Source organism: Melospiza melodia, chromosome 1 (genome assembly GCF_035770615.1).
Source record: "Melospiza melodia melodia isolate bMelMel2 chromosome 1, bMelMel2.pri, whole genome shotgun sequence".
Classification (NCBI taxonomy): domain Eukaryota; kingdom Metazoa; phylum Chordata; class Aves; order Passeriformes; family Passerellidae; genus Melospiza; species Melospiza melodia.
Window position 1 is genome coordinate 158,821,369 of NC_086194.1, and position 18,912 is coordinate 158,840,280.

General features: G+C 35.5%; 1 protein-coding gene across 3 annotated transcripts in view; it reads left to right on the plus strand.

Annotated features, from left to right (window-relative positions):
• Window positions 1-18,912, plus strand: part of CSMD3 (CUB and Sushi multiple domains 3) — a 588,763-nt gene that overhangs the window by 102,499 nt on the left and 467,352 nt on the right. For all 3 annotated transcript variants that reach the window (XM_063173375.1, XM_063173384.1, XM_063173392.1), the window contains exon 3: window positions 3,043-3,155. In XM_063173375.1, the coding sequence (XP_063029445.1) occupies window positions 3,043-3,155 (113 nt within the window). The remainder of the gene's footprint in view (window positions 1-3,042; window positions 3,156-18,912) is intronic.

An 18,912-nucleotide genomic window follows, 5' to 3' on the forward strand; every position in this document is an offset into this window, starting at 1 on the left:
CAATCAGATCCATGCAGATACATTGTCTTACAGGTATTTTGGTGTGCTTACCTGCCATCTCTCTCCTGCAGTTATGATGTGCTTGCTATGTTTCATTTTAAAAGGCAATGAAAACTATTCTAGCTAACACTTATGACAGAGTTGTAGAGTTTAACATACAAATAAGACTTAAGCTCTGAGGTCAATATCCTTTTGTACCTAATGAATAATACTCAAGTATTAGGTTATTTCAATATGAATTACATTACAGTTATTTCTAAAAATCTGTAGTATTTTACTGAGTGATATTTGCATGTTGAATTTTTACTTACTAAAATTTTTGATTAATTTTACATCCACTAAACCAAAAATACCACCTTTGAATTTCTTCACATCATTTCAAGTGTAGCAACCAAATTAAAGAAAGAAGCTTATCCTTTTTGACTAAATGCAACATAATGATGGTTATAAAAGGCCCACTGATGAAAGCTAAATGGTATCCAACAGCTCCTATAATGATCTGTTTTGCATCAGGAGTTGTAATGTTTACTATGTTAGTAACATATGCGTTCATTTTAAAAATCCACTATCCATCTAAGCTGCGTCTACATACCACTCATAAAATTCAATGCTTTGGGATCACTGTATTTCTTTTCTGCTGGGTATACGTTTATACTCAGAATTCTTTTAAATCTTTGAGTACATAAATGGATACCAGCTAGATCTACCGTGAGTTTTATTCTAATTATTGGTTCGGTTTTACATTAGGCCAACTTATTTTAAAGTATTGATGCTAACCAATAAATTAAGTGATTTATTTGTTGATGACCAATCTATTAGAAAAAATGCACTGATACTGATTTATTAAAAAATTATGCATATGCCTGTTTGGGAGATGTAAGCATTTTATTTCCTTTTCCTATTAATAGAACAAAAGTATACTTTCCTAACGTAATGAAAATGCATTTCCTTAATCATAAATATTCTGTACATAATTATCCATCTTTTCATATTAACATAAGTTCTTTAGTCTTGTTTTAATAACATTATTCATAAAGATATCAATGACAAAACAAAGAACAGCTTTCTAAATACACCCTCTAAGGACATGCTATATATAAATATGTGAATATATATGTTGTTAGGGACCTTTCCTTCTTTTGTTCATGTTTTTCATTTTCATGGTTATATGATGGGAGTATTATTATCATTTGGCTTTCATATCTTTCATGACTGTAATATGGCAATAATTGGCTACTGTATTGAGGAGGTTTTTTTTTTGTTTTTTTTTTTTTTTTTAATTTTGTTTTGTTTTCCAAAGATTGTTTAAGAAAAAAACATCAATATAATACCTATAAATTTGCAGTATCTGTTAAGGATACCAAGTACATAGAGATCAAAGAAAAATCTAAAACTTTTTATGATCCCCACACAAATAAGCTTCATAGTGGATTACTGCTACACTATATTGAACTCATCTAAAGGTATCTTAAAGCTAAAAATAGGCAAAACATTAAATAAATGCTAATATTGCAATTACACCATTTTTTAGCAAATTATTTCCTGACCTTTTGGATTCTGGGCTTCTCATCACTCTACATCCTTCCTTCGATGAGATTAGAAATGCTGATAATGGCAGGACATAACTTATCAGCTAATTTGTGATTTCAGAGGACTGAGACTGAATTTCAGAATAAGCTGCAGTAAATGTATTGAAACATCAGTAAACGCCATTGGTGTTTGTTCCTACATCAAGCAAAATAAAAAATACGTCATCTCTTCCAGCAAAATTATCAGAGTTTGCAAATTTCTTAAAGCGTGCTAAAGACCAGCCTACCTAGCTGCACATATATAGCTGTATTTAAAAAAACAAAGCAAAACAAAAAACTAAACCAAACAGAAAAAAACCCTAGCAAACAAAAAATCACCATTAATTTGTTATAGCAATGAAAAAGGAAAGCGTAAATCTTGAGCCACCCAGATTAACTCTGCCTTTTAACCCGCATTGAACAGTAGGTTGGACTATGTGGCCTCTACAGGTCCCTTTTGACCAGCATTTTTCTGTTGTTCTTAATTCAAAGTAAAATGTAAAATAAGGGCTTATCTCAAACACATGGAAATAATTTTAATCACAGTCATTAATAAAATATATCAGCCCATCTACTACACAATTCACCACACATGGCTGAGTGGGTTCCAAAGGTATGTGTTGATTTCACTGGTCTAGGTGTACACAGCTAAATTTTTCTACTTGTTCTTTACACATTTTTGACAGTTAAATGTTATGGGCTATATTGGTCTGATATGAACCCAGATAAGGTTATTCTCCTAAAACTGAGGAAGATAAGAGTTGTCATATGTACATCAAATAAATATGTAGAAGTGAGTATCAGCAGAGCTGAGTACACAAAAATATTTTCTTTCATTTGTGTCTCAAACACAGTGGTCTTAATACAACAAAACAAAACCAAAATTAAAAGTGCCAAAATCACAAACCTTAATGACCCTGTAATTCCTTTCAAGAGAGCTTTTTGTATGGATTTATTATTTCACAATAACGCTGCTCTTCGAGTTGAAATTAAAAATGTCTTCTCTGATGCCAAAGTGCACTGTTTAAATATTAAATTCCCTCATTAAAGTGAATCACGGTCCCTTTCTTTCATCATATTACTGTGGAAAAATTCAGCTACTACAAATTTTAGTAGAAACCTGTATAAGATATTTAATGCAATACATTTTTGAACATAAACCCTAAATTTTCTTATGTATTGTGATTTCTTTGGTTGTTCTATTTTTCCAGCTACCGATAATCTGAACTGGTTTTAAATCCAGTTTCTGCATCTTACTATCATCTATTCTAAATATAGTGTCCACCAAATATAGTCAAATTTTCTAATAATTTCTCATTTGCTATATAAAATAATTTTTGCAAGTAATGCAAACCACATCCTTTTAAGACAGTTGTCCTTTCCATGATTAAATATTATTGAGAACAGCCATCTGTCACACACAGTTTTATTTTCCAAACAATTAACCATGAATTGTGCTTTTTTTTTTTCTTAGGTTAACAGGATTTCATCTTCCTCCACCTGTGACAAGTACAAAATCTGTATTTTCACTGCGCTTGACAAGTGACTTTGCAGTTAGTGCTCATGGGTTTAAAGTTTACTATGAAGGTAAGACATTCTTAACAAAATAATCTGTTTTTTTCTTCCTCTGATCTTTATACATGAAAAAACCCCTAAACTTTCCACAGAAATATACAGAAATACACATAGATAACCTTATCCAAATTACTATATTTGCTTTTCATGTAATCATTCACAGATGCATAGTCATGTCTCAAACCAAAATATTTTAAGCTCTATAATCTATAGTACCATCCAGACACAAATATTTTTTTATCTGTAATAGTGACAAGTTCTTTTAATTCTGAGAAACTTAATTGTTATTGAACAATTGTTATTCTGGTTCTTTAGACACATGCATATTCAAATTAATGTCAAGACATTGCTAGTTAGTCTTGAATATCACTGGATAGTGGCATCTGCAAATTTTATGGATGGAAGCCTTCTCATATGTTTGCACAGGAGAACTGCTGACTCAGTTCTCTGAATTGACATAAATATATTTCTCTACTGCTGTTTACACAATTGTCTGCAGTTTTCATACAGACACTGAAGTTAATGAGCTGGAACATGTATTCCTGAAGTCCAGAAGTTCACAGTATTTCATATATATGTCCCAGGAAGGATCTTGTTTATGATCAATTCACTATGGTAGTATTTTATGAGTTGGTTTATATCATGCATTTATTTTTTAAACCCTTTTCTTGGTACCAGGGACTATGAACTCTAGCAAGTTTTTACAGGATATAAGCAGAAGCTGTTGTTTTTTTTCTTTGCTTTCTTTGTTATGGTTTTTTTTCATTTTTGAATTCCCCACCCTTTCTTTAAGGACACTTGGTGTTAACATACTTGATTTTTCTATTTCCATGAAGTGTCTCTGTCAGCAAAGCTGGAGCTCTAGTAAACTGCCTGGAGAAGTTCTGAGGCCATTGCTGTACCCTACGTGGTCCCATCTGCAACAGACACTAATCCCTGAGAGAGTAACTAGCTGAGTAACACTTTGATAGCCAGGAAACTTTCCAAAAATTGGTAATTCAGTGAAGAGCTGCTGTAGAAATACAGCCCAGAATCACTTTGTAGGGAAATGTCTTCAGCCATTGAAATCATTTACCTTTAGGCATGATGCATTAGAATTCTACTTCATGTAGAAATTCTCTCTTATATACCAAGATATAAAATGAAAAACATAAAATAATTTTTGGGTCCTTCTTGTTCCTTGATTTATTACAGAAAATAGATGAAATTATTATACACTATCTTTTGTGGGTTGCATATAAAAGAGACATTCAGGCTATATGTAAACGGTTCTGTCTAGATTACAGCTACTCTGCAGTCTGTTATTTTTCAAGCATTTGGTAACTGTTCAGAAGCAGATAATTAAAACTGTTTTATTAAAATGCACTATGAAATTCCTATGGATTTTTAATTATGCAAAATATATGCTTCTCATGCATGAATTGAATTCATTATATATGATATCATCTGTCCCTATAAACAATTTACTGAAAGATTTTGCACTGCTAAAGCTAACATATAGCATACCATGCATCTCAGTTATGATAGAGAATAAGATTAAAATGGAAGATCAGTCAAAGGCTTCAGCTTGCACATATGACTGACCCCTCACATAGCTCGTTTCTAGGTGAAAATAACATGCTGATTAATAGAACTCAAGCTCCTGGGTCAATATAAAATCTGGGGAAATCTTACCTTCAACCACAGAAATCAGCATTTTAGAACAAAGCATAAACTTGTTACTTGAACTTGATACTAATTTCTTTTTGAAACTGATGTTTCATTTTGTGAAATTAGGAATTTTAAAAAAAGTCAGGCTGGATTCTAGAGTTTTAGTTCAATGGAATCTCCCTTTCCACAGCCAGATCTACAGTTTTAAGACCTGAATCGAGCTGACTTCATTCAGTCAGAGAATTTTTCTTTCACTATGCTTTTTTCTGACTTCATGTGAAGCTATCCTCTTTATACTCAGATAGCAAAGAAGTGAAAACTCATTACATTACATTACATTCATGTAATGCCTCTTTCCTTGATGTGAGAGAATAGATGTATTTAAATGATAATCACATCAGGGAAATTTCCATTTCTGTTCTTGTACTCTTTGTGAACATGTATAACCCTGCAATCAACATTTTAAGATCTGGTTCTGCCTAGTATCCAGTTTTCAAAAATTTTGATTGCCCAGTAGCTCCTTTTTAGCTTCTTGATGAAACATCTACATACTTAGTACCCTTAAATATCAGGCCTCATAATTTAAGCCTTCATTATGGATATGTAATTTGAAATTTAAGACAGACGTGCTTAACAACCTGTCATTGCAATAAAACAAAATTATAGAGGTGGCTTGAGAGGATAGGATGAGAAGTAAAGAGACATATATCTGAAGGGATTAGATCCAGTTGTAATTTGAAAAAAAGGAACATACCTTTCATAATCAGAGATAATTTAAAACATTTTCTTTTGAGATGGTTTGAAATAGATTTCATAGGTATATGGTTATATGGAATCCATTACTGTTCACTATTTAGAAAAAGTAAAATAAAAGAAACAAAGCCTCCAAATATCTATTTTAGTGACTTCTCATCCTCTTGACAAATTTGCAGTTGAGCTGAAAGTTGACAAGAAACTCCAGAGTACCTGATAGAATCTGTGGGAAATATGAATCTAGGGTGGACTTTCTTGATCATAGCATATTAGGAACATATTCATTTTCTGATCTCCCGAGAATAAAAATGTTTATGAAAAGATATAAAATTGTATCATTAATAGAAAGACTATTCTGATGCACCATATGTAATCCACTGCAATTGCATTCAGTCAAACCAAGTGCACTGCAGACCACAAAATATCAACCCTGGCCTGCTAAACATCAATATCATAAGCCTCAGTCTGCAATCTTCACCCCTCCATTCTTCTCTCCTTCTTTCTCTCTTCTCACCCCCTTTTTCTTTCCTCCATATCAAGTAGCATATTTGAGTTATCTTTGGTACCATTACACACAAACTTCTTCATGTTCAACTTCTTTATTATTCAGAAAAGACCATATCTGATAAACATACCTCTCTACATAGCACAATACCCCTGAAGAAAATTTACTGCATGAGAGAAAACTGGAACAGATTACTCAAAAGTAATAGACTTCACTTACAGTGACAACAGAAAATGGTGAGGTGCACAAAAAACTAAGGAGGGATTTTAAAAATACCCTGGAGCTAATTTTATCACTGTCTAGTAACACAGCATTGCTGGTTGGAGTGAGAAATGGGGAAGTTCTAAGCCTGCTGAATCTGTGCCTTTTTGTTTGTTTGTTTGTTTGTTTGTTTTTATTTGGGTTTTTTGTTTGTTTGTTTTTTTTGGAGAGGTTTAGGAGGAGGTTTTTAGTAGCTTTCAGGCTCTCTACAACATGTATTAATATATGGAGAAAGAATGCTATCCTTAATTTCCTATTTGATAATTTAGCTAAGTACAGTGTAGATGTGCCTATTTTATTTTATAGATGTGCTTTTATTTTATTTCTTGTGGGATAATTTGGTTTTGGAACAGAAGAGGCCGAAGGACTTTTCCATTTCCTGTTGTCCTAAGATACATAAGCAGCTTTATTCACGGAGAGTAAGGGAGGGGAAATACAGCTGCTAAGAAAGAAAGCAGCAGAGCAGCTTGGCCACACAGCAAAGGGGATTCAGTGGTTCTAGTCCTGCTTTGAACAGTGCTTCCTTCTGTTCTCACTGTGGTATTTTACAGCTTTTAAACAGGTAGCTGACATTGCTAAAATCATTGAATTCATTAAGAAATGGACTGCTAGCATTTATGGCAATCTTTATTCAAGTTAAATATGATAGACATTCTTGTGTTATCCTATTGGCCATGGCAAAGAATAGAAAAATTTAATATATAGATTACCCTTACAGTGGAAACTCTGAATGCCCAGGAGGTGAATTGCAAATATTTATAGCAGTGGTATGAAATATAACTTTATCTGGTTTGTACTGCTGCACATAATTTTAAATCTATATAATAAAACTGAATTATTAGACATTGTATAAGTAATGAAATGGTCTTAATATTTGTACTGGAGTGCTGCTATGGAGTTCAGAAATTCTGCTGAAATATTTTTAAGAGGGATCTGAGTGCAATGTTAAACATTTCAAGCATGATCACAGCTTTATCAATAAATGGAGGTGAGGAAGCAAAGAAAGGAGCAGATGGTGTTTATTAACAGAAGAGGATTTTTATCTAGTGACTTCTGTGGACTTACATGCATTTCTTTCAGAAATATTAAGAAAAACTGGTAGCTGATGTACAGCATTATTAAAGCATGTAGATAAGAAATACTAGTAGGATTTAAATATGTCAGGATGTGGGCGCTAAAAATAATTTTGGCAACTGGTATAAAGCTAGAGAATAAATAGGATAAACAATTTTTAGCTCTACTGCATATCAGAATTCAGAAATGTGGCTACACATAATCTAAATCTGGGATTCAGGTAAGGTTCATGAAGTCCTACCTGTATAAAGCTAATAAAATCACTGCTAGCTTAATATAACATTTAAAGGATTACTAATGAATTATTGTTTGATTTTGGAGTGCTCTCTAAAGGAAATCCACTGAAAAATTGTTTGCCAGTTTGGAGTGGTAAAAGACACCGAATTTAAGCTGTGAGTTTGTCACCAAGCTGGTACCTGATGGATTCTACAGGCTCTTTGTTGTTCTGTTCACATTTTGCTATAACTGCTGTGAGTGTGACTGCTCTCTGTCATTACATTGTTTCAAGAGACCCTAAATAAAAAATGAATTAAATTGAATTGAGGAGAGGAGAGGAGAGGAGAGGAGAGGAGAGGAGAGGAGAGGAGAGGAGAGGAGAGGAGAGGAGAGGAGAGGAGAGGAGATGCCATATGAAATCATTACCAGGTTGCCCTGTTGTTTCTACTGATTTTACCTATATGCTGTATTGGTACCATCATTCTTGTATAAATCCAGAGGAAGTAGAGAGAAAAATAGCTCTGTGGACTTAATCTGGTTAATTTTTATGGCGTTTCCAACTATTTTCTTGATACCACAACCACTGATTTGGCTAAAGAATAACTTCTGGAAACGAAGTTAGCTCTCAAAGACATCAAGCTTTAACTTTCTTTGATCCCACTGATCACTCTGCCTCACTTAGAAGTAAGACTTTTTAATTCTGATTTTTGAACTTCCAGCTACTGGCTTTTGTTCTGCTTTTATCTGCTAAATTATAGAGCCCTTATTATTAGAATCTGTGAGTTCTTATGGAAGTTCTTAAGTACTGCAATTAAATCACAGGCTTCAGAGTATTCTTTCTCTTTAATATGGGCTTTTGAAGCATTACCGTTAATTTTCCAAATAATGAATTATTTTCTGTCATTCTTCTGTATTTTCACCATTTTGTTACACCTCTGTGAAAAAGGGCTCTGATCAATGCACTTGTCTGGCTGGGGCCTGCCACCTGATCACCATAACCTGTCCTATCTTCTTATTAAATCTTTTTTTAACTTTCAGAGCAATCTCTCTCTGTGGTGCATGTGTGAGGGTTAAAAGGGCTGAGTGCCAGCTACAGGAGCCAGGCTGGGTTTGTAGGAAACCCTGGCCTGGCACCAGCTACTGGAGAGCCTGGGGTCTCTGTGCCAGCTACTGGAGAGGGTGGGGATCTCAGCTGCCCCTCACTGGGGTGGGGATGGAGTGTGTCCCAAAAAACAGCCATAGCTATCAGGAGGAACCTGCATGAGCAAAGCAAGGGAGGGGCTCCGTGCCAGTGCTTGGAGGAAGCCGTGTGACAGGTGCTGAGGCACTGTGGTGACAACTGTCCTCAGCTCTCCACCTGGGTGTGCATGGGGCACTCACCTGCACACTGCCATCTGGACTAAGCAGCAGGAAGGAGGTCTGGATTTAGGGTGAGGGATCAGCATGGGGAATCCATGCTGGACAAGTGTGCCAGTACTCCATGTTGGCTAGTGAGCATCAAGCTGGACCAGCCAGTGGTGAGGGGACTCCTGGGGCCAGTAAGGGAGCCTGGAATCTGGGTGGGGTTTCCAGGCAGGCAGAGGGTTCATGCTGGTACCTGTGGGACCCGTGAATGTACATGTGCCCATGCAATCAGGTAATTCTGTGTGTGCCTGCATGGATGGCCTCCTGTGTCTGCCAAACAAAGAGAGGATTTTGCCACTGGTGCTCATGCTCAGGGGGTGCTGGCAAAGCAGAGTTTTGTCTGTGGCAGTCTGTAGCCCAATCTGTCGGTATCTTGTGTCTGTGTGTTTCTCTGGGGTACTTATTCAGCAGTGAAACTGGTTAAATCCAAAAATGGGAAAGCAGCAAAAAAATCCATTGGCTTGAATTACATCCCCAGGACACAAGCTGTCCCAGGTGTGGGCTCCTGTGGCCAGGCAAGGAAATGACCAGATTTCAGAGCTGCTGGAAGTAGTGGCCAGGGGCTGCTGAAAGCAATGGCCACTGATTACATCCCTTCAGGTGCCTAAATGTCATTTGGGTTCACAAAGCATCGTTTACCCTTGGTAACACTGCGCTAACTACTCCCAAATAGAGTCATTCTTTAGATGATGGAAAAGGGAATACAAAAATGTGTTCTTACGGCTACTTCCAGGAACTGAGGGAAGGATTATTTGTTTATAGTGTCTGTAGTGATATCTCTTGCTTTCATTAGGACAAGTGTATCACTAATCTGTCTAATCATGAAGGACTACTGCTGACTGCTATAATTTTCCATAGATTATAGACAGCAGCTTTTCAGGTACAGCAGGGTGGGAGAGCTCTTCTGGTATCCTTGGGTGAATCTGTGAATTGAATATATCCAACTTTTCAACACAAACCCAGAACCAATTCCCACTCTCCTTCCCAACTGGACTGATACCATAACAGGTTACTCCTTATGAAGAACAATGCACACAAGGCATGGAGTTCCTTGGCCTTTTTCATATTGAACATTATTGTCTTTTCCACCTGGTGAATCTGCAATTTTTCCATCCTTTTTTCCCACTAGCATACTTGTGGAGGCCCTTTGTATAATCCATGAAGCTCCTCCCTAGCGTCAGTGCCCCCTTGGACTTTGATCTTCTTGATTTTGTTCCTGAGTTCCATTCCTAACACCTTTCTTTCTGTCCACCCTATTTTCCTTTTTTTTTTTTTTTTTTTTGTCTGTTCTTCTTTGCATTTTAGTTCATTAAGAAGCTCCCTTGTTAGCCTCATGAGTCATTTGCCAAAGTTCACTTCCCCTTAAAATAGTTGGGTTGTCATTTAAAAAAATCATCCCTCTCTCTGACTACACTTCCTCCCCATAATTGCTTCCCAGGAGATTCTGCCTAACAATTCCCCAAGTAAATCCAAATATGATATCTTAAAGTTTAGTGTCCCATTTTTAGTACTTACTTCTCAGCCTTCCTTCTGAGGCTCAGTTTTCTTTTACACTGTAGTTAGGTCTCTGTCCCCTAAAAGAGTGAAAACAGTGTTTTTAAAGGCCCTCCTTCTGAGTTAAAAATGCCTACGTACAATTATATTCTTATTTGTGCTGATCAGGCAGTTTCATTTCATCCCAGCAGTCCTACTTTGTCTTCAGATGAGCTACTATGATTATGAAGACCTGCGAAGACAACTGTGCAACTAGGCATTGTTCTGCTGGATGCACTTGCAGCCACAGCTTTTCTCCTAATCAGAAGGATTGAAAGGGATACCAGCCCCTTAAGGGATCACAGGCATCCATTCTCCTGCTCAGAATCCCATATCAACCTTAGATCAGCTTAAGGTTTCCCTTGGCCATCTTATTACCACTCAGATGAGTGAATAGCATGAAGCAGCAGTTGTGAGGCTGAAAAAAGAGCAATTTCTCAGTAAAATTGTAAAAAAAAAAATATTCCTGTGCTCAAGGCAAGGAGTACACAGTCCAAGACTAGAGGTCTGTCTTGCAGGCAGGGGACTGTACCGTGCAGGAGGGAGTATCTGACCACTAGAACCTCTCAAAAGCTCTTTATAGATGGCTGTGTCACTTTATTATCAGTACTCAAAAAGTACAGTTAAAGATTGTTTCTGCTGCCAAATATTTGTCATCCTATTTTTGGGAGAATGTGTCATAAATTCATCTAAATAGACTTGTCACTCTCTTCCCTGTTCTTTTGTTTGAAAAATAACATATCATTTTTAGGGAAAAAGCTCATGCACACGTGCTTGATTATAGATCTAGTGTTTTATTCTACCATAATTAGCAGTTATCCTCTAGTGGTTTTTGAGTGCTAAATTTTCTTTTATAAATCTTAAAAAAAAAATGTTGATTGATTAGAGAGCCACAGAACACGCATAATATTGTTCCAGACAAAATGAATGGAAATATATTTATTTGTTTTATTTTTTGCAAAAAATGTCATTCTTTGAAAGTTATAAACCAATGAATAACATATAATTACTTCTGCCTTGAGAAAAACTTAATTATTGGGGAAAAAAAGATGTCTCTCCCTTAGTCTGGTAAAAATCCACTTACTATTTCAATGTTCTGTTTAATTTATTTCTTTCAGAATAATGTTGTTAAATAAGCCATATTTGTCAACTTATGGTACTGCAATTTATCATTTTGATGCATGCCTCATATTGAAGCTTAACTAAGACAGTGATTAATTTGAAATCTTAATTATATGTCAGCCTTACTTTAGCAGGTTTTTTCTTATATTTTCAATGTCATTTTTCATTAAAAGAATAATTGAATATATACTGAAAGTCTTGAAAGAAATTTCCCAAGAGATTCTAAGGTTTTCTTGGTGAACTTATATTCTTCATCTACTGGACTGTTAAGTACAGTACCCTGACAATAGCAGATCTTAAGGCAATCTTATTTAAGATTCACATTTTGATCCCATGTCTAGACAAGCAGTGATAACTATAATCCAATGTAGCTGAAACAGTATTCTGCAGGAACCAGTATGTGGTGCTCATTAAAGTACCTAATTAAATGCAGCTCCATGTTTATAAGCAGGTGCTTCCTTCATGTTTTAAGTTACAGCTCAATGAAATCTTTAAATAGTAATTCACAATAGCAGACTTTGAAATATCCATGCAATTCATAAAAATGAAACTGCTGCTAAATACCACTTGCAAATCTAGAATTACATGGCTTAATCCTTCAATCTGCATTTGGTTTTTGATAGCATTTTGGCTTTGATTTGTGATAGCTTTGACAGAACTTCTGTAGCAATAATATCAAAATACAGAGATCTGCAAGAACAGGTTCAGTATGCCAGCATGCAATCTTAAAAACTCTTCAAAACATAGGAGCTCTGCAGATGGAGAAATTTATTTATGGAGAGAACATAATACAGAATAATACAGAGCTGTAACCTAAAAGACTCATTTTGTCATCTTAGCAGGTTTTCAAATTTGCAAGTTTTTCACATGAGTTAAATTTGTATTTCATATTTGGACACTTAAATCTATATAAGATAGTCATACTGTTGAGCACAAATTATGTGACATGGAAATAGGTGAAATTTAAGTATCCAGTTTTGTCAGTCACTAACACTATCCTGAACAATACCAGTAAAATCATTTAGTGGTGATTATGACAACAGTTTTATTTTAACATGAAGAGAAAAGCAATTGCTTAGTCAGTACTGGAATTCTCTGCCTATTAAAATGAAATGAAATTTATTAGAAGTGTATTTTGAAAGATATTTACTTTTTTGAGCAGCTCTTAGCAGAGAATTTCTCAATAGCCTATGAGGCCATCCAAGGAAAACAGTGCAAATGTAGAGAGCTTTGAGATGGATAATAATACTGTGAACTAGATGGTCACTCAACTGCCTTACAATTTGGAAAAAAAAAGTTTAAATTATTGAAAGTAATTTATAATTAAAATGTATTTATATATATATGAAATAATTAAACACAAAAAAATAGTAATCTTCTTTCTGGTAGAGTCTTTCTCCTTTGAACCCCTGAACACCATGAAGAAAATGTCATTTCTTTGCCAGGTGACAATAAGCCACTAACGTTTCCTGGACCACCAGTGGTATGTTACAGCTAAAAATTATTTAGCTAAAATAAATACTATAGATGTATTTGGAAAGATCACAAAGCATTCACAAAATTTTAAAACTTCTTTTTGAAATTTAAAAGCTAGCCTATTTTTCTGAAACAGATATTTATTCTAAGACAAAGTAATAATAAATTCTTGATTTTGGATAAATTCATGAATTCATGGTTGATTCTTGATAGATATTTATTTAAAATCCTAGAAGATTACATACTAAAAGAAACCATTAGTTCATTACATGTAGAATGAAACATAACAAAAGGATTTTATGAAAATAGTACCAATGAAATAATTAAAAGAAAACCTATCAACGTATGAGCTCAAGTTTTGGTGCAGAATTCTTATGCCTTCTTTTCTTTTGTTTTTAATTTTACATTCTACATTTTACCTACTATAAAATAGCATGTGAAATGTGTATTGAGAAAATGAAGAAACCTGACATCAGAAAATAATCCTACTGCTTTCAAATGAAATTAAATTAAAGACTTGGAGACATCCTTATACATTTATTGCATGATTAAAGAAGAAATAAAAATATTAGGATCACAAAAGATTTTTTTTAATTGAATTTAGCATTAATGTTGTTCTACCTTACTCTTCTGTCAGTGTGCTTCTAAGCAATGTGTTCTTAGCTCTTTTAGGACCAGATCCTGTTGCCACTTGCAGCATTCAATTCCCAGTCTCTCTAAAAGATATAATCAACACTGATGCACTTAGTGCCAGTTGTAGAGCTGATTTTGTGATGAAATATGCATCCTATGGGAAATGATTTGAAATCACAGGGTAAGAAAATGCTCCTAAACGATGGCTTCTCAACATGAAGTCCAGGTCTGAACTGATGATGTAGAAATAAAAGTCTGTGCTAAATGCTTATTCTTCTCAGCACCCTGTCACTCCAGATTATTAGTTAATAGTAAGTAGACAGATGACAAGAATAAGATGTTTATAGGCAAATATTGTTGTTAAATAAAAATGTGCTGTGTCATCTTTAATTACAGTGTAGCATTGCTCAGTTCTGTACTTGTCACAGGAACTCATATTGCAAGAAAAGGAATGTGTTATTCTGGGCATGAGGCATCTTAATTTGGAAAACTTTCTTCCACCCACAATTCTGCTTCTGTCACACCTAAAATACATTCCAGCTTCACATATTATTGAGAAGCCACGAAATACAGATTCTTCATCTAGTTCCAATCCACAGGCATGGTCAGGGACACCTTCCACTAGACTGCATTTGTCAGAGCTCCATCCAGCCTGACCTTAAACACTTCTGGGGATGTGGCATTCACAGCTTCTCTGGTCAGCCTGTTCCAGTGACTCACAGCAAAGAATTTTTCACAGAATCATAGACTACTCTGGGTTGGAAAGGACTCACAAGGACTATTGAGTCCAACTCTTAAGTGAATGACCCATACCAGGATCAAGCCTGTGACCTTGGCATTATTAGTGCCATGCTCTTTTTCATAAAATCTAATCTAAATCCACAGTTTGAGACACTTTTTCTTTATCATTTAAATATATTTATTTATTTACTATTCATAGGATACCTCTTAAGTGCAGCATAAAATAACATTTAATAAAACCAGGGAAAATAGATCAAAACCAAGGAGTCAATTGGAAAAGAAATCAAAAGAAGAAATTCTTCAAAGATTAAAATGAAAAAGGAGACAGAACTTAAGCATTGACAAAACAGATTTAGTTATAATGTAAAGTGAAAGGAAGACTCTTATAACATGCATTCCTCACATTATTGTTGGTGGGCAGCACATTTCAGTTTTGACCAGCAGACCAAGACAAATAAGCACAGTACTAGAGGAGTTTTCAGGGAGTTACTTAGTGAGATCAAATCAGAACTAGAGAGAAGGAAAAGGAATTGAAAAAGCAGTGAAGAGAATATTGTTTTAATTTGATTATTTAATGTCACTATTGCTTTTGAGGTCCCACAGACTCCATCTGATTCCTATTGTCATGTACCTTTCTCCCTCTCTGCTCAGCACTCACCGGGCTATATAGGGAGCAATCACAGGGAAACAATATGGATGAAAACAAATTTTGTTGCATCTATATTATTTCTTTATCCTTTTCTCTAGTCCAGCCTGCTGCATGGCTCAAAACCACCAGCAGGAACCCAAGCAACCAAAGTCATAAATGAGATACAAATAACTGATGCTGTGAGAAAACACATCTCCATTGGAAACAGCACATTTACTTTAATTTAAAACATTTATCAAATTGTATCTTGATGCATCATGTCTAATGCAGAGTGACAATAGGAGGTTGTAACAGTCTTAGAGCTGTAAATTGACTCACTAATTATCTGCATTTCAATGCTTAAAACCTGCTGACAGATTCACTCACACAAAACTGATGCTTGGTGCTTAGGAGAAAATGCATCACAGAATTTTGGATTCTCAAGATTGTTTGGAGTTGAAAATGTTCCAAGAAGCAAGTTTGTCATGTTTGGTTTTGGGTCTTTCATGACAGAGTTATGCAGCAGTCTGTTATATTCACTTGAATCCAGTTTAATCACTATGCTGAGTTGAAATGACAGATTAAAAATGAAAAAAAGTAAAGTCCCAAAGATTAAATTTGTATTACAGATTGAAAATAGTTACAAAAGAGAAACTTAAAAAAATTAAATCATAACACTTATTTTCCTTCTGAACTGTTTCAATTTCCCTTGAGACTGAGATCTCATTTTTCCAAAGTCTCATCTGGAACCTCTTTGGTTTTAAGTTTGGCTTTTCCATGTGAGATATTTCAGAATATGCTTTCACTATTCACATCTATGGCATGGAGTTCTTATGTCTTCTTCTGTCTCTATATTTTGGAACTTAAGTTTATTTATTTGATAGATAGAATGTTCTGAACTGTCCATGAAAATCATGACATGCATCAGTCTTCACTGCCAGTACTACTTATAACTAAAATGAAAAAGAGGGAAAAAGGATACTGCCCTGATTTTTGCCATTAATTTCCTTTCTTAGGAATGTTTTTAAAACTTTCATTTTAATGGCATTTTTTCTATAGCTCTCTCCTTTAATCCCAGCACACTGTCTTGCAGGTGGCATTTTTAAAGATGGCTACATCAGTTTATAACTCCTATCACTTTTGAGGCATTAGGTGGTCAGGATTCACTACACAGGTCTTCCAACACACATTTCAGTGCTTATATCAATATCCTGTATCGTCATTGCAGACATCCTGTATCTTAGAGGGTAGAGGTAAACAATTCCAGAGTACTATGCTATTTTTTTTCCTTACTACTGGGTGTAAAGTAAGCATAAATGAATAGGACTTGTAGGTGTATAGGTAAGTCATACCTGGCCACACTGCAACAAACAGTTTTTTCTCTTCATTGCTATGATCACACATATTTGAGTATAAATGTTTTTCACTCCATTCCGCAGAAATCATAATCAATTTTACACTATTTTCACATAGGAGCGTGTGACATGGTGAAAACCATAAGTTCTTGTGGCATTATTGCTGCTCCTGCCTTTGTGTCACAGATGAGCATTGCAGTGACTACCAGGGCAGCTGGGACTTTCAACACGTGGGAGGGCTGAAAGGCCACAGCAGTATTTCAGTTAAATTCATCCTGTCCTCATCAGAGCACTAAAAAACTCCTCCATACTGCTACCCTCAACCAACCGGTCTGATCATTTCACCTGTTGTTTGCAGGTGGATTTTTCCTATGATTTTTGCCTGTATGCAACAAAGGCAAGAATAGCTTTCAGTCTTTTTCTGAATTTGCTGCTTCTTTGAAAGACTGAAGCTAGGAAACTTATTCAAAGAATTTACTTGGATTTGTTCTATATTTAATGTTATGGTCTACAGGTCTGGCCTAAATATGTGCATCTCCATTCCTGATCAAAATTATAAATTCATTACAGTTCATCTGATCTGTTGACTCTTTTTTTTTTTTCTTTGAGAATAACTAAATTAATTTCATTTCATTTACCATAGAAATTGCACAGAATTCTAAGGATAGTTATCAACTGATGTTATTTTAGATGAAGGAACTAATTAGTTGTAAGAGACAGGGCATCTATTGAAAGTCACCTGTTTTTTATTCTGCTGCAATGATTCACTCTGTTTGGTATACAAAACAAACATATCTATTCTTATATATCCACATGTTAAAGCAGCAGATTGTTATAAGCAATACCATTATGGTTTGGAAACAAATGAAAAGCTTTATTTCAAGGCTTGCACTACAGACCTTTGTCTTTCCAGTAACTATTGTGAGATAAATCTAGTGTTGATTTTCATATTACAGAGAAGGTCAGCTTCAGGTCAAAAATCCTCATGATTCCAGTCAGCCTCCTTTGAATATTTTTCTTTCTTTAGACCCTCATAGATATGCTCTCTTCTTTTTTAAAAGAAAATTAATATATCAGGAACACCTGTTCATGTCATTCATTTGGGCCTAAAATCATCTTTTCTGTTACTGGGCTGTTTTGGGAAAATGCTAATAGAAAATTCTTTTCTTGTAACAGGATAAACATAAGCTTCAAATATTTGGTACATGATTCAACAGTGCACCCAGGAAACCATGGAAGTTAATAGCATACTGGGCTGCCTCAATGCAAGTGCAGTCACTAAACCAGGGAAAGCAAATGTTTCTCCAGCTTTAAATCTGGAATATGGCATTCATTGTTGGACCCTCAGTGCAAGAAAGATGCTGATACATTGCAGCAAGTTCAGGGAAGGGTCACCATGGAGCACTCACCCCTCAAGGAGAATGAAGGGAGATGTGTTTCTTCAGCCTAGGGAAGAGTTCCTGGGGACAGGGAGGCGTCACAGCATTCTTCAAATACTTGTATGGAGCTTAGAGAGAGGGGTCTTAATCAAAGTGAATGGAAAGACAGACATACTTACCAAAATTGTCTGCAGTGATTGTGGAATCTCCCCTTTCAGATCTATTCTTCTAGTTGCTTCTGCTTTGCACAGGAAGTTGGACTAGAGCTCTCCGAAGTTTCTCTGACCTGAATTATTTTATGAGTCTATACTAAGCAACCCATAGGAAGTAACCAAGAGTAATAATTTTAACTTTGTTGTTTAATATGAACATCAAATGTGCATTCTTGAAGGATTTATTTCCCTGCAAATACAGACAGATTTTGAAGTTAGCTTGACTTTGATCCAATTAGTCCAATTAAATGTAATTTTATTGTCACAAAAAAACAAAGGCTGGACAAAGAACCTGAAACTGAGGGTCACTGGGTCAGTTTCACAAAGAATGTGCTCTCTTCAATGGGACACAGTCCCACAGCTGGGACATGGGTAGCAGAGCCAGGGGCTGGTAACAGGGTGAGGGCCAGGCTGGAGATAAAGCACCAACACAGAGCTGAAAGTCCTTACAGAGCTCAGCCCTTTGCATCACAGGGCCAAGGCATCTGTGCAGCAAATATCCGAAGGTTGGCTGGAGGGCACTGATGGATCCAGACTGGGATGAAGTGAGACTCCTGAGCCCATGGAAATGCACATCCCAGCAGATGCTGATAAAGTTCCATTGCTGCCTTCACTGCCTTGGCATTTAATCTGCCTCAGGTTATTGAAGATATTTTTACTTTGTGTATGCATATTTTCCTTTTTTTTTTTTTTGAACTGTGATAGCTGCAAGTATGCAAATCCTACAGTTTTACTACATATCTTGAAATCTATAAATAAGCAGACATGCTCTGTTAATCTTTACTACATTATTCATTCTTTATATTTCTGAATTGACAAGTCAGAAA